General features: G+C 44.3%; 1 protein-coding gene across 1 annotated transcript in view; it reads left to right on the forward strand.

The window, feature by feature from the left end:
* LOC124789608 (low-density lipoprotein receptor-related protein 4) overlaps positions 1 to 16793 on the forward strand; it is a 618985-nt gene that overhangs the window by 347438 nt on the left and 254754 nt on the right. Inside the window, exon 6 of the mRNA XM_047257023.1 lies at positions 9100 to 9250. Within this exon, the coding sequence (XP_047112979.1) occupies positions 9100 to 9250 (151 nt within the window). The remainder of the gene's footprint in view (positions 1 to 9099; positions 9251 to 16793) is intronic.

Consider the following 16793-nt stretch of genomic DNA (forward strand, 5'->3'; position numbering starts at 1 on the left):
GCCTGGTGAAACGTTGTTGTGATGCCTCTTGTAAGGAGAAGAAACGCGTACCATCACGTTTCCGACTTTGATAAAGGTCGGATTGTAGCCTATCGCGATTGCGGTTTATCGTATCGTGACATTGCTGCTCGCGTTGGTCAAGAAGCAATAGCAGTCAGGGGAATATGGAATCGGTGGGTTCAGGAGGGTAATACGGAACGCCGTGCTGGATCCCAACGGCCTCGTATCACTAGCAGTCGAGACGACAGGCATTTTATCCGCGTGGCTGTAACGGATCATGCAGCCACGTCTCCATCCCCGAGTCAACAGATGGGGACGTTTGCAAGACAACAACCATCTGCACGAACAGTTCGACGACGTTTGCACCAGCATGGACTATCAGTTCGGAGACCATGGCTGCGATTACCCTTGACGCTGCATCACAGACAGGAGCGCCGGCAGAGTGGCCGAGTGGTTCTAGGCGCTTCAGTCTGAAGCCGCGCGACCGCTATGGTCGCAGGTTCGAATCCTGCCTCGGGCATGGATGTGTGTGATGTCCTTAGGTTAGTTAGGTTTAAGTAAGTTCTAGGGGACTGATGACCTCAGATGTTAATTCCCATAGTGCTCAGAGCCATTTGAACCATTTGAACAGACAGGAGCACCTGCGATGGTGTTCTCAACGTCGAACCTGTGTGCACGAATGGCAAAACATCATTTTTTTCGGATGAGTCCAGGTTCTGTTTACAGCAATGATGGTCGCATCCGTGTTTGGCGACATCGCAGTGAAAGCACATTGGAAGCGTGTATTCGTCATCGCCATACTGGCTTATCACCCGGCGTGATGGTGTAGGGTGCCACTGGTTACGCGTCTCGGTCACCTATTGTTCACATTGATGGCACTTTGAGCAGTGGACGTTACATTTCAGATATGTTACGACCCATGGCTCTACCCTTCATTCGATCCCTGCGAAACCCTACATTTCAGCAGGATAATGCAAGACCGCATGTTGTAGGTCCTGTACGCGCCTTTATGGATACAGAAAATGTTCGACTGCTGTCCTGGCCAGCACATTCTCCAGATCTTTCACCAATTGAAAACGTCTGGTCAATGGTGGCCGAGCAACTGGCTCGTCACTATACGCCAGTCACTACTCTTGATGAACTGTGGTATCGTGTTGAAGCTGCATGGGCAGTTGTACCTGTACACGCCATCCAAGCTTTGTTTGACTCAATGCCCAGGCGTAGCAAGGCCGTTACTACGGCCAGAAGCTGTTGTTCTGGCTACTGATTTCTCAGGATCTATGCACCCGAATTGCGTGAAAATGTAATCACATGTCATTTCTAGTATAATATATTTGTCCAATGAATAGCCGTTTATCATCTGTATTTCTTCTTGGTGCAGCAATTTTAATGGCCAGTAGTGTATCTCAGTTTTGATGAGAGCTGTTCACGCACGTCCACCTGGCGGGGCGGCCGCCCGCACGGCCTGCCTGGTGCATGGAGGACTCTTATCACCAGGTGAATACAACAGCAATGACTTAACCAAGTGCGGAGCAAGAAAATGCCCTGTCGCCCTAGTTATGCCCATCGTAATTATACATCAACAGTTGTTTAAATTATCAAATGTGTGTGAATTCCTAAGGGACCAATCTGCTGAGGTCATCGGTCCCTAGACTTACACACTACTTAAATTAACTTAGACTAACTTATGCTAAGAACAACACACACACACACACACACACACACATGCCCGAGGGAGGACTCGAAACTCCGGCAGAAGGGGCCGCGCAATCCGTGACAGAGCGCCTCAAACGTGCGGCCACTCCGCGCGGCTGTTCATCAACAGATCTGCAGAATGCCGCCGTCATGCTAACGGCTCTGCGGTAGAGGACGTCGGTCGCTGCTCGTCTGCTAAAATAGGCACACCTCCACGTCTTTCAGGCAACTCTCTAGATGTGGACAAGATGTGCATACCTCTATGCTTCCAAACGAACTCTTCTGGTGTTCAAAAGATATGTACGCTTCCCTGTCTCCAAATGAACTCTGATTTTTTTTCTGAATCTTACACCCTGCTGTTTCTTCCCCCTAAAAAGGACATGGCCACAAATAGCAGCTTATGCGTACTCGGCCAATCAATATCACAGTTTCTTTAAGCGTAGAAAATCCCGCCAAGACAACGCATCGCAATAAGAACCCCAAACACATTACAATACCCCCTTCTATTTCCGAAAAGCAGCGGATTCGGCTCCATCTACCTGACGGTACTAGCATTTGTATCAATCGTGCGTTTTTGCACCCAGAAACTAGACTTGCATCAGAGGTCCTCTGAAAGTAGGTAGTTGCTCATGAGGCTACGTCATCATTTTCTTCAAGCCGCATTTCTCTCGAAAGGCACAAGATGGTTATCTCCGGAGAGCACTCTGCAGAACACGAGAAAGTGCCAGCCTCCTGCTGATGGTCACTTGCCCGGCCTCAGTTCGGCCACTGGGCAGGGCTCGATTGTAAAACGTACAGTGTACCTCGCAGCCGTCCCTGGGCTGACGGCAGGGCGGACCCATTTTTTCGTTGCATTCTCTGCCTTGTCTGTTCCAAATCCAGCGTGCTACGCGTTTCCAAGAACACACAGAAAGAGTAGAGAAACAAGAAAGTCCTGCACCATGTTAAATTTAAAGATAAGAAGCTAGAAGTTCAACACCTACAATCACTGTGATTCGATTTACTTTAATATGGAAATTGTTATTGTAATCCACACCGCTATTACCCTCTAATTACTGAATCATCCTCATATCAAATGAAGAATGTATGCAATATGGCAGCCTCGCGGGATTAGCCGAGCGGTCTGGGGCGCTGCAGTCATGGACTGTGCGGCTAATCCTGGCGGAGGTTCGAGTCCTCCCTCGGGCATGGGTATGTGTGTTTGTCCTTAGGATAATTTAGGTTAAATAGTGTGTAAGCTTAGGGACTGATGACCTTAGCAGTTAAGTCCCATAAGATTTCATACACATTTGAACATTTTTGCAAAATGACTTGTCGTGTCTCAAACTTCGAAAGATAAAATGTTTTTGCTGACAAGATTGACGAGTGTTTTGTCATGACTAACTTCAAATACCTGCGGGTGCAGATAAGGAACTTGCAGAGGCGGATAAGAGTCTTGCGGATGCGGATAGCGTCTTTCATATCAGTGCGTGCCTCTGCTTATTGGATACTACGTTTTCTTTCGTTTTGCGAAGTGCACAGTTTTACATTCATGATCATCCAAAGCAAGTTGCCAATCTTTGGACCACTTTGAAACCTTGTCAGGATCTGGCTGGACATTTTTGCAGCTTCTTTCAGACAGTACTCCATTACAGATAACTGCATCATCTACGAAAACTCTGAGGTCGCTATTAACACTGGCTGCAAGGTCATTAATATACAACATGAGCAGCAAGGGACCCAACACACTGCACTGGGGCGCATACTAAATTATTTCGTGTGGTGCAATCTAACGATACATTTGTCAACTAGTGAACCAGCAGGCAAGAGTACTCACCAATGTAGCGGCTTTTTTCAGGAGTGCCGGTATGGAGAAGGCAGCAAAAGCTGTTGAAGGAACAAGAATATAGGTATACAGTCCTAATGTTGACGCGGCGGAAGATTTTGCTCCTCCTCGGTTAACGCCATGAGACTAAACTGTAAGTCAAATCATAGAATAATATAATACCACTACAGACAGTGGTCCACCCAATGAAACCAAGCCAATATTTTTTTTTTTTTTTTAGTGTTGGAATTCAATGCTGCAAGTATCTAAATGCATATGCATATGACATGGTTTCCGCCAAAATTATAATCGGACGACAGAAGGAAACAGAAGGCACAAAAAATTGATATACTCTCCTCATCACCGGTGAAGAATGTTTTAGAACAGAAACAGAAGGGTAAGGATGAGAAGGAGAACCGCAGGGAAGGGAGAAAAAGAAAACAGGATCTTCTGTAACCGAAAAGAAACCTTGTCCTGCAAAAAGAACATCGCTCATAACTCCCGATGCAGGTCGCAGAGTACTTACTTTGAATCTCACAAGCAGACTGGAGGTGTCGTCAGATCTGATATCATCCGTTTTAAGTACGTGAGTGGCTACCTACGGAAGGCTAGATTGTGGCGAGGGTCAAGCTAATATTTTTCGGGTCTTTGTGATTTGTGATAGTACAAAACGAACTAGATGTCAGGATGAGGAGGTAGATATAGTGTTAATAAGCAAATAAGAGTCTGGGTTGGGTTTCGGTCTGTTTTTAATGCTTTTCGCGTGTTTACATGAACATGCCAAAGAGCACAGCCACTGATTTATAACTATAGAGTCCTAAGACAAATTTAACATAAGCGTAAAAAACAGACGAGGTTTGTAACCACACGCGATTGTTACATGCTGCAATCAATTACTGGAACAGCCATACCAGCCTAGCACTCTACGTATTAGGAATAGGGTATACTTAGTAATGTGTGGTACTTCAGGCTATGAATCATGAAACAAGCCAGTTACTAGTTCTTTAATCGAAGCCTTAGGTTCAGTTACACATTACAGTGTGTATGGCAACCAGATAGGCAGATGTAGGAAAGATTCCATTAACCATAGTCCTGAGGTATCTAAAGGCAAGTTTTTCAAGTCCTTTTTAGTGTACAAGCTTAACTGAGTGTGATACTTCGCATTCAAATAGTTCCTGCGGTCAGATGGTAAACATCCGAGGCGCTAGAAGTACATTGCTGCTTGTCACTCAGCCTCGCTTGCCGACTGGTAGCTTCTACACACATCAAAAAAAGTTTTGGATCACCACGGTTCCGAGAGTTCTGGACGCTGTACAGAAAATTGGAACAGAGATCAATATAAGCATCAGTTCCGCCCTTTTTATTGCTCATGAAAACCACACATTGCAAGTTGTACCACCATATAGCGAGACCTTCAGAGTGGTGGTCTAGATTGCTGTACACACCGGTACCTCTAATACCCAGTAGTACGTTCTCTTGCATGCGTGTATTCGTTATGCCATACTATCCACAAGTTCATCAAGGCACTGTTGGTCCAGATTGTCCCACTCCTCAACGGCGATTCGGCGTTGATCCCTCAGAGTGGGTCACGTCGTCCGTATAACAGCCCTTTTCAATCTATCCCAGGCATGTTCAATAGGGTTCATGCCTGGAGAACATGCTGGCGACTCTAGTCGAGCGATGTCGTTATCCTGAATGAAGTCATTCCCAAGATCTGCACATTGGGGGCGCGAGTTGTTGTCCACGAAGACGAATGCCTTACCAATATGCTGCCCACATGGTTGCACTATCGGATGACATTCACGTATCGTACAGCCGTTACGGCACCTTCCATGACCACCAGCGGCGTACGTCGACCTCACATAATGCCGCCCAAAACAGCAGGGAACTTCCACCTTGCTGCACTCGCTGGACAGCGTGTCTAAGGCGGTCAGCCTGACCGGGTTGCCTCCAAACACGTCTCGGACGATTGTCTGGTTGGAAACATATGCGACACTCGTGATGCCAATCCTGAGCGGTCCATTCGGCATGTTGTTGGTCTCATCTGTACCGCGCTGCATTGTGTCGTGGTTGCAAAGGTGGACCTCGCCATGGACGTCGGGAGAGAAGTTCCCCATCAAGCGGCCTATTGCGCACAGTTTGAGTCGTAACACGACCTCCTGTGGCTGCATGAAAAGTATTATTCAACATGTTGGAGCTTCTGTCAGGGTTCCTCCGAGCCATAATCCATAGGTAGCGGTCATCCACTGCAGTAGTAGCCCTTGGGCGGCCTGAGTGAGGCATGTCATCGATAGTTCCTGTCTCTCTGTATCTCCTCCATCTCTGAACAACATCTCTTTGGTTCACTTCGAGACGCTGGACCCTTCCCTTGTTGAGAGCCTTTCGTGGCACAAAGTAACTACGCGGACGCGATCGAACCGCGGTATTGACCGTCTAGGCGTGGTTGAACTACTACAGACAACACGAGCCGTGTAACTCCTCCCTGGTGGAACAACTGGAACTGGTTGACAGTAGGAACCCCTCCGTCTAATCGGCGCTGCTCATGCATGGTTGTTTACATCTTTGTGCGGGTTTAGTGACATCTCTGAACAGCCAAAGGGACTGTGTCTGTGGTACAATATCCGCAGTCAACGTCTTTCTTCAGGAGTTCTGGGAACTAGGGTGATGCAAAACGAGTTTCGATGTGTGTATATAGTGCGTTTGGGCCTGTTTGCTTACAGATGGCGCGTGACCGCATAGCCTTTTGCGTCCAATTCGCGGTTTATTAATGCGTGTGACTACATACCGTACTGGAGGAAGTGAATGGCGTTGTCGGTCTCAATCTAAGTTACAAGGCTTGCTAATAACATTCGTATCTAGAGGATTTTTTATTTTTTCTTGCAACCCTGCATGACTCGGTCACTACACTCCTTAGAAAACTAACTCAAGAAAAATGCTTTTTCCCAGGCTGCGGACGTGATTTTGGTGAAGACTGCTGCAGTGTGATAAATGCAAAGAATGGTAGCATGATGACGGTGCGTAATATGAGGGTGTAAGTGCGACCATTTCTGAAGAATTTCATGTGCGAACTCTCGCTCAGCTGTATGACCACTCGTGACCGCCTGTGCTTATTAGGTTACGATAGTTAAATACAATAACATATTAAGTAGGTATTCGCATTTTTCTTTAACTGTGTATTCTCATCCCGATGCTTCTTTATACAGCTCGTATAATCAAGATTATCAATTACTTCTGGTAGGAAGTTCGTCGATGGAGTAGAAAGAGCTTGCTGCCAATAAATCCTTCAGGTCGCTCTAATCTTCCGGTATGTGGACATACGTGTTCCAGAATAACAGACACTTTTTTTTGTCCAAAGTAAGCGCATTCGAATTATTTTTATAGATTCGATACAATATTGCAGTGTCTGTGTTGTTCATAAGTACGATGCAACATTCCTTCGGACATGTGTTATGAAACACATTAAATATATTCGCAGTTGCTAATAAGGACAATCATCAGCTGTAGAATGGAATGGCGATAATGAAAATTTGTGCTGGACAGGGACTCGAACCTATCCGACGACGCCTCACAGCCAGACGCAAAGGTCCAAACCATCAACCATGCGATTGCGAATACATTTCATGTAGTTCATAACGGCTGTAGTAGCCGCAGTGCCTATTCCTTCGGGCATGCTGTATGTCTAAAGGAATATTGCATCGTACTCCTGAATAACAAACGCTCTGCAATATCATATTTATCCACCGACACCGGGCAAGCGACTTTCAATTAAAATGTTTCCCGTTTTCGGGAATATACACTCCTGGAAATGGAAAAAAGAACACATTGACACCGGTGTGTCAGACCCACCATACTTGCTCCGGACACTGCGAGAGGGCTGTACAAGCAATGATCACACGCACGGCACAGCGGACACACCAGGAACCGCGGTGTTGGCCGTCGAATGGCGCTAGCTGCGCAGCATTTGTGCACCGCCGCCGTCAGTGTCAGCCAGTTTGCCGTGGCATACGGAGCTCCATCGCAGTCTTTAACACTGGTAGCATGCCGCGACAGCGTGGACGTGAACCGTATGTGCAGTTGACGGACTTTGAGCGAGGGCGTATAGCGGGCATGCGGGCGGCCGGGTGGTGTACCGCCGAATTGCTCAACACGTGGGGCGTGAGGTCTCCACAGTACATCGATGTTGTCGCCAGTGGTCGGCGGAAGGTGCACGTGCCCGTCGACCTGGGACCGGACCGCAGCGACGCACGGATGCACGCCAAGACCGTAGGATCCTACACAGTGCCGTAGGGGACCGCACCGCCACTTCCCAGCAAATTAGGTACACTGTTGCTCCTGGGGTATCGGCGAGGACCATTCGCAACCGTCTCCATGAAGCTGGGCTACGGTCCCGCACACCGTTAGGCCGTCTTCCGCTCACGCCCCAACATCGTGCAGCCCGCCTCCAGTGGTGTCGCGACAGGCGTGAATGGAGGGACGAATGGAGGCGTGTCGTCTTCAGCGATGAGAGTCGCTTCTGCCTTGGTGCCAATGATGGTCGTATGCGTGTTTGGCGCCGTGCAGGTGAGCGCCACAATCAGGACTGCATACGACCGAGGCACACAGGGCCAACACCCGGCATCATGGTGTGGGGAGCGATCTCCTACACTGGCCGTACACCACTGGTGATCGTCGAGGGGACACTGAATAGTGCACGGTACATCCAAACCGTCATCGAACCCATCGTTCTATCATTCCTAGACCGGCAAGGGAACTTGCTGTTCCAACAGGACAATGCACGTCCGCATGTATCCCGTGCCACCCAACGTGCTCTAGAAGGTGTAAGTCAACTACCCTGGCCAGCAAGATTTCCGGATCTGTCCCCCATTGAGCATGTTTGGGACTGGATGAAGCGTCGTCTCACGCGGTCTGCACGTCCAGCAAGAACGCTGGTCCAACTGAGGCGCCAGGTGGAAATGGCATGGCAAGCCGTTCCACAGGACTACATCCAGCATCTCTACGATCGTCTCCATGGGAGAATAGCAGCCTGCATTGCTGCGAAAGGTGGATATACACTGTACTAGTGCCGACATTGTGCGTGCTCTGTTGCCTGTGTCTATGTGCCTCTGGTTCTGTCAGTGTGATCATGTGATGTATCTGACCCCAGGAATGTGTCAATAAAGTTTCCCCTTCCTGGGACAATGAATTCACGGTGTTCTTATTTCAATTTCCAGCAGTGTACATAATGAATGTACGAGTGCAGGTTGTGGACAAATGGTTGACGACGTATGGAAATTTGAGTCTGCCCATGAGTTGTGCTCGGAAAACCTAATGGTAAGATACACGCTCACGATATGCGGGAAATCCGTGTTCGGGTCCTGGTCTGGTACATATTTTCACTGTCGTCATTCCGTTATACAGCTGAGGCTGTCCGTAATCGCTACTGCAAATACGTTTCATGTATTACTGCTAGTCGATCTGTGTCCGAGCTGTTGGCTACTTTCACTAAAAGCATTATCATTGACAATCTTTCTAAAACATACACAGGGGCTTTTAATTCTATGTGAAAAATTGGAAATACCTATTGCTGTGTGATTAACACAGAACATGTAACTGGTTTGTAGGTGCAACAGTGGCAAATGCATCCCAGACCGTTGGCAGTGCGACGACGAGAAGGACTGTGAGGGAGGAGAAGATGAAGAGTCCTGTGCTGAGAAGAAACCACGCACTTGCGCCCCTGATGAATTCTCCTGCAGTTCTGGAAACTGTATTTTGGTGAGTCATTACTTTGAAACCAGGCAATTATGTGTAGCAGAGTAGTATTGTCCTGATATTCATAAACAGTCTTTATAGAAAAGCTTGGAATGTTAGTCTCTCGTTTTGCAAATTGCTCGTGTCAATGCTTTGAAAACATGCCTTAAGATACCTCGCTAAATAAGTAATATTTTGTAAAAGCTTCTTTCATCGATGTTTGCTACCGTGCGTAAGTCTGGCTGTTGGATACCTACCTTCTGAACGACTTCTTTTCTACACACATCAACAACAATTTTGCATCGCCGCTTTATTTCTAAAGTATTGGTACAGAAATCAAAATTTGGCTCTGAGGCATGCGTATGCTATATATTCATTTACAACGTGGTCAGATCACCAAATAAAAAAAATTAAAAAAAATCATAATGGTAAACTCGTCAGTTTCCCCATTGGAGGGGGGACTGGTGGGGGGGGGGGGGGGGGCTCAACAATGTCAATACATGGTGTAACGTCCCCTTGCTCGGGTGCAGGTTCTTGAATCTGTCGTGGCATACCATGTCATCGAGGAAGCCCTAATCCAAATCGTCCCACTCTTCAATGGCGATTCTACGTAAGTCGCCCGGAGTACGAGGTCGTTGTCGACGTTGTTACGTTTCTATTTAAAATGACACTTAAATATTACAATAACGCTGAGACATAACGTGTTTTCCTTTAAATTCAAATGTATTTGTGTAAATTACAATCACAAGCTCGTTGTGAAATATAAACAGTCTATGTGAGTAATGCAACACAGTGATGCTGAATATTTAATTTGAGATGTGCTCTTTGTCCCGGAGTTCTTGCAGAGAAGTGGGTTCTCTTTCTAGATTGAGTCAGCGTGTAATATGAAATAAGAGACAGGTACGCCTTAACACTTCTCGTTCCAGATTTATTGCACATGTTGACACAGACGATGCGTCACAAGACGTCAGACCAACGACCCGCCAGCGAGCTGGCTACCGTTCTTTTGTAGGTCCTAACTTGGTTTTCATTATTGTTATTGTAGATTTGAAAATAATTAAATCTGATTGAATAGACATGCGTAGTTTTAAATACTCTCATCCGTATTAGATACATAATTCAGCCAAACTGCAATATTTTTACAGGAATTCGCATTAAATATGTAAAGTAAACAATCAACTTATTACTTTTCTCAATTCCGTGAAGACGAAATTACATTCAATGTTCCTACCGTGTGTCCATGTGTGTGGCTTATGTATGATAATATCCTTTTATTAATATGCGCAGAAATTCTGTTCTTTTACATAAAGATTCCGTTTGGCAATATGTTTATAGATTTTATTATTTCGTGAATTATTTTAATTACATCGATAATCAAAGGCATTACAAACATTTGTCTCACGCGTTGACAGTAGCAAATCACATGTTATTTCAAGTACTGAGGCCAATGGACGAAAATGAAGAAACACTGCGTTATATGATTTCATTGCTCGATAATTAGAACAGAATGCAGTGATTTCAGATGTTCCTACCAATTAATCGAGCTCTGTAGGTTTAATGCATTGCCGTTTCAATATTATATACAGTTCATATGGTTCTACAAGTAGGAATTACTGGATGGACCTTGTATTTACATTATAATTATACTGTTACTTGGAATCTGGACGATTACATCAGTACAACGTAAAACCACCCAAAGTTGCAAATTTTACTTTGTTTATTCACTCGATGACTAGTTTGGGGTCGAGACCCATTTTCAGACCATCGTAAAACGTGCAACGATCAGTTACAGCGCATAGAGGTATCTGCATGCGCTGTAACTGTTCGTTGCACGTTTTGACATGGTTTTCACATCTTCGGAAATACCATTTTTGACCATGTTACGACGGTCTGAAAATGGGTCTCGGCCGGAACCTAATCATCGAGTGAATAAACAAAGTAAAATTTGCAACTTTGTACTAATTTTTCGTTGTACTGATTAATAGAAGTTGCCGACCCAAAATTATTTTAGCATGCTGGAAATTCGCTGCGTGATTACATGTCCTAAATGAACTAAGGGAGGGTAGTGTCCTTCGATGTAGGAAATCTCCTAAACTGGACTGTTACGTATCAGCATCCCAATACGTTCGTTTCAATCGATTCCATACGTGTTCTGAGAAGCAGGCAGACCACTCCATTCTGTTGATCCTAGCTAGCATGCTGAAGACACGCGTTCGCGAGAACAGCACCTGAAGGATTAAGAGGTATGGTGCAACATTTTGACCACAGCATTGAAGGACAAATGGCAGTTATGTAATCAAAAACAGATTTTACTACCAAAGTATTTACAGTTTAAAGATTTCATATAAAATGTTTACATTGTGCGCTATTAGCTCCAATATCCAGCACAGAGTGAAAACCACCTGTTTTGTTGGAGGAAAAAAGTTGGCAATTATTTCATCGAAGTTATACATCATTTTGTCTTTTGACATTGGCCACTTCCATGATTTCTTAGACGTTTGCATTGGACTTATTGTAGATCCATAATCGTTTGCATTAGTAATTAATTCAGGAAAATATTCTCCTTCATATTTGAAGATTACATACAAGCCCACAATGTGCACAACTTTGCCAAATTCTGAACCACTCCTCTTTGGCCTGGTTACTAACTAGGTGTCATCCACATCAAACTTGATAGGTGATGGTGATATTATCTGTGATCTGCAATAATCCTCATCTTCAGAAGAATCTCTGAGGGAGGTGCTTCAGAGTCTTCTTCTGGACTACTTTCTTGATTTTTAGGACTTTTTCTCAATATCTTCATAACTTAGTCCTGCATCTATGTCATACTTTTACCGGGAGTCACTGTAATCTTTGTCTGTTCTGGCAATGCCAGTACTCCATGCAGATCTTTTATTTTGAAGGGATGCATTGAAAGAGTCATGTACTGCATCTTTGTCATAAGTCTGTGAAAGGAGATGACAAAGAATTTCATCAACATTGATTGGACATATGCCGCACTTTCTGAAACCTGGTATTAGATTCCTTGTTGAGTTTTTGTGTAGTGTATTCATTAGCCATCTTAACAGAAATGGGAAATGCTGTTTCTGCAAGACAGTGTCTTTGAAGGCTTGCTCGCTGCTTTTCCACTCTGTGAGGATTTGTCTCCACACTGCTTTCATGGGCCCAAAGATAGAAACTCTCAAAGGCTATATAATGTGGGTACTGTTCACTGGCAGACAGATGAATGAAATCTATCACCTTAGAGCTGTGGAACATAGGTTGTCAAATGTGAGAACAAACTATCACAGATTACTACCTTCTTTCCTTCCAGCTTTTTCAATTTTGGTACCATTAACTTTGTGAAACACTAACTGTGTTACTGCCAAACCATCGGTTAGGGCTATCACATCTTTAAGTTCAACATGCGAATGTCAACATATTCTCTGAGAACATGCTTATTGACAGCAGCTCTACTCCTTTTAATGTTGGCTGCAAACTGCATGCAAAGTTCAGGGGAACCTGAGAGCCATTCACGGCCTGAACAACTGCCTGTGCATCAAGGAACTTTATATCCCTGTCTGTCGAGGAGTGACTTTACAATCATTCGGAGTCCCACTGGAGTGACAGGAAACCCAAATTCACTCAGATGCAAAACACGTTACAAACTGTGCTTCTTCTCCATTAATAAAAATTTATGGGAACCCTGACTGTGAATTAATTGCTTCCTTCTATTTATGTTTATTAATTAGGGTTCCTCTTGTGATATTAAAACTTGGTTCAGCTATCTTCTGTGACATCATCGTTCTTCTCATGGCTGGTAGGAATTTCTCCAGACCTTTTAGAGTGCAATCACAGTATCACCTAGTTCCAACAACTCTCTTTGTGCTTTGATGGCATTTTCACCGATCTGAAAGAGATTGGAAACATTGGTCACTGGCAGGAGTACACTATGGTGGACAAGAGCACCTGTATGATAGTTTGTAGGGAGGCCTACACTTAGGGCATGGAGTTTTTTTATTGTTTTGGAATAGGAATGACGACTTGTAAGTAGCCATAAACAAGTTCCAGTTCTGCCCTGTTAAAAACCTGTATAACACTGACTTTTAAATCATTTTCTCAATGAAAATCACCTAACTACACTATATTTTTCCCCCTGAGAGCTGGGGGCAGGAGGGGGGTTGTGGGGCTCCCTATGCCCCCCAAGTATGGGCACCCTTGGCCAGTGGTAAACTCAGTCTTTAATATTCATAGATCTGTAAGAAATGCACCCTGGGGAGACTTTGCTCCACTTTTTTGTCTTGCAAAGTTTCTCTAAAATAAGAAATTTCACAACCTATCAAGTAAGTCAACAATGACATGAACGATACTCCATTAAATGAAAAACAATGATACTTTTCAGACCTAGGCATTCTGAGTAATGAAAGTTATGGTGATTGACTTTCACAGTGAACAGTTAACCCCATGGGACCGGTGGGGTGGTGGGGGCAAGAGATTCTTCCAGTTTTATTTTTTGTATGCTTAAGCACATCTTTACTCGGATGCTCGCAAAAATTTCAAAATAGTCAGCACTCAAAGAGGTAAGAAAGGCTGCCAAACTAAAAGTGTTACCTTTCGCAGAAAAACCACTGCGACTAAAGTTCTCCTTCCCCTCCAAGCGGAGCACTGTTTGACCCTATAGAGCAAAGTAACCCAAAATAGTATACAGTTTTTTTTTCCTTAGAGGGGGAATGCTCCAAATACTGTGAAATATGTTTTTACTATAAACAAGTTTATAGTTTCCCTCTGCACTCTCTGCTTTTATGTTCATCTCATAACTTTTCTGTAAACACTGTTATGAAGTAATTGTTGAAGATTCGGTGAAACTGAATACTTCTATGACCTGAACCTAACTGGCTAGCATATTTCTTTTTAACATTTTGTCACTATGGCCAGGTAAACCAGTGACTGTTGATTTTATTTATAAACTACTAATGGTAGTTGGGTCTAAAAGCAAACTGCCAACAGCATTTGCTTTATTTACCAGTAGAGAATTTTATCATGGCCAAATAATCCGAAGAAGCACATTAACAGCTGTAGTTATCCTTGATCAATATTGTTTGACCAAAACAGAACATTTGTATTCATCAAGATGTATCTATTTGATTTCAGCAATTTCCTGTGATGTTCTGATAAGAACAATACATCTTGAAATCGCTGGACTAGCAGGACAGAGTGGGTGAGGTTAATTTGTGGAAAGGGGCCAAAATAAGTTGCTGTCAGTTGCACTCAACATATAAACTTCCTTTGTTAAAACACACAATAACATAAGCAAGAATTAAAAACTCTCAAGGTTTTAATGAAAGAGCTCCTTTGATTGGCTAAAGGTCACATACAAAAATCCAAGTTCCAAGGCGTAAGCAAGGAATTGAGGTACAGGGGTTCTTCTGGAAGTTTCACTTCTTTTAAAAAAAATTTTTTCTTCAATAAAAATAGGCTGAAGGCCTTACCTTAAATCTCTCTTATGGAACTCGGCTGAAGGCCACACATTAAGCAAGAACAATGTTACGGCTTAAGGCCAAAACAAAGATTTTCAACGTTAATTCTAAATAGGTTGAAAACTCGGCTGAAGGTCACATATCAACAAAACAATTTAATGGCTTAAAGCCTAGGAAGAAGAGCTTTCAATTTAGAAAGGCTGAGGGCCTTAGCTTAAAATATTTCATGTAAAACTTGACTGACAGCCTCATACTAAAGAATAACAATCTTATGAGTTAAAGGCAAGACAAAGATTCTGAATTTTTAATTTAATTGAGAATAAAACTCAGCTGAAGGCCACACAGCGTGCAGAAAACAATTTTACAGCTTAAGGCCTAAGAAGAAAAGCCTTGCAAATTTTAATAAGGTAAAACTCAGCTGAAGGTCACACGCAGTACTTAAAACTAAAGGAAATCACTATGTAAAACCAAGGGGCGGCACTCAGATGGTTCCAAGGGTCAGCCTGACAAGTAACACTAATGCACATTTAGGTGAGACAGGCAGCCAGACCGACAACCTCTTAATCAGAAGGCAACCCAATCGAAGGCCAGCCAACAAACCAACCAACAATATCAGTTCTGCTCCACCCTATGAGTAAAACGAGAACAAGACTTCAATAGCTCAACGTTCTGGATACTGGTGCCCAATCCAGCCAAGTCAGAATAAAGGCCCAAAACTACCAACACACTTCATCTGTCGAACTGCACACCATGCTGGACAGCAACAACACGACAAGGAAAACACACTGTCATAAACTATGTCAATGCCCCGGGCAGGTAACTGGAATGTTAATGGCCACAAGGCAGAAGATACCACTTGTGCACTTCATTAATGAAGGAGTGAATTAAATTAAGTTAAACCCCATCCAAGAAAATGGCTACAAATCTAGCTGATTTCAATGCACACGTGTTGTTGCTCGCAGGAATCTAGCAGAAAGCAACAGCGAGGATCAAACAAAGAGAAGTGATAGCAGTCGAGGCTTGATAGTAGGTTAAGTGAGCACTAAACTTTAGAGTCCTAGATCGGTGTGTGACAAACATTGTAACCTTTGCAAGAAGCACCTCACAATTCCAACTGCGCATGCACGCTGCCAGCGGCTCCAGCCTGACTCTGCGAGATAGGGACCTCCTTGCTGCTCTGTGCCAACTGACCAACTTGCAGTGCTGCTATGTCCAGACTGACTGCTGGTCCATCCATGACTCCCTTGATGTCCATTCGCAACTCGGAGACACCACGATGCAGAGAGGGTGGCTCGTACCCAACCACGCAGAGGGAACATTTCGGCATCTCTGCACAGGCAAGGAACCAACCCACGTCCAGCGAGATGACCAATTGAAGGGACCCAGAAACAGTATGAGAATCAGTTACACGTTGCCCGATGAGACGACTGACCGCACGACCAACCAACGGTCATTCCCACTCAAATCTCCTTCCATCGAACAATGCATGTGTGTCGCCAGTGGTCAGGCGAGTACTGGCTGCCCATGCCTCACCTGTGCTCTGTCCCCGACTTTGCTGCTGCTGCATCCTGACTGAACAGCCAACTGACCTCCAGACACACGACGGTCCAGAAATACTATCGGTCACTCCAGAGATGGTATGAACGTGTACGATTGATAAGCACTGCTGCTGCCACTCATGGGCAAGTAAGGCAGGAAGTTCGTGACACCAGTAAATGGAATAAGAAAACAAGGTGGCAGTACTGTAATAGAAGGTGACAAACAATAAACATGAACACAAGCCGTGCACAGCTCACATCTGCTGCCATGACATCTGTCTTTTCATTTTTCTGTATATAAATGAGAAGGTCATCATTCTTAGTTATGGGGCTTTGATTTTTTGATGTAAGAGTCGTCATTCTTAGTTGCAGGACTTTGATTTTTTTATGTAAGACTCCAAACAGATGTTCTTTTAGATCCATAACTTTGTGTAAGCAGCAACATTTTGTTTTTCTTATCTGTTTCAACCATGTGTGGCCCTTTGTTTTGGATGAATTGATACTATATAGGCCAAGGCCACCTGGTGGAAGTGTTTGATGTGATATGAATACTGATTGAATGGATGTTAAGTA

This window comes from Schistocerca piceifrons, chromosome 3 (assembly GCF_021461385.2).
Source record: "Schistocerca piceifrons isolate TAMUIC-IGC-003096 chromosome 3, iqSchPice1.1, whole genome shotgun sequence".
Taxonomy (NCBI): Eukaryota; Metazoa; Arthropoda; class Insecta; order Orthoptera; family Acrididae; genus Schistocerca; species Schistocerca piceifrons.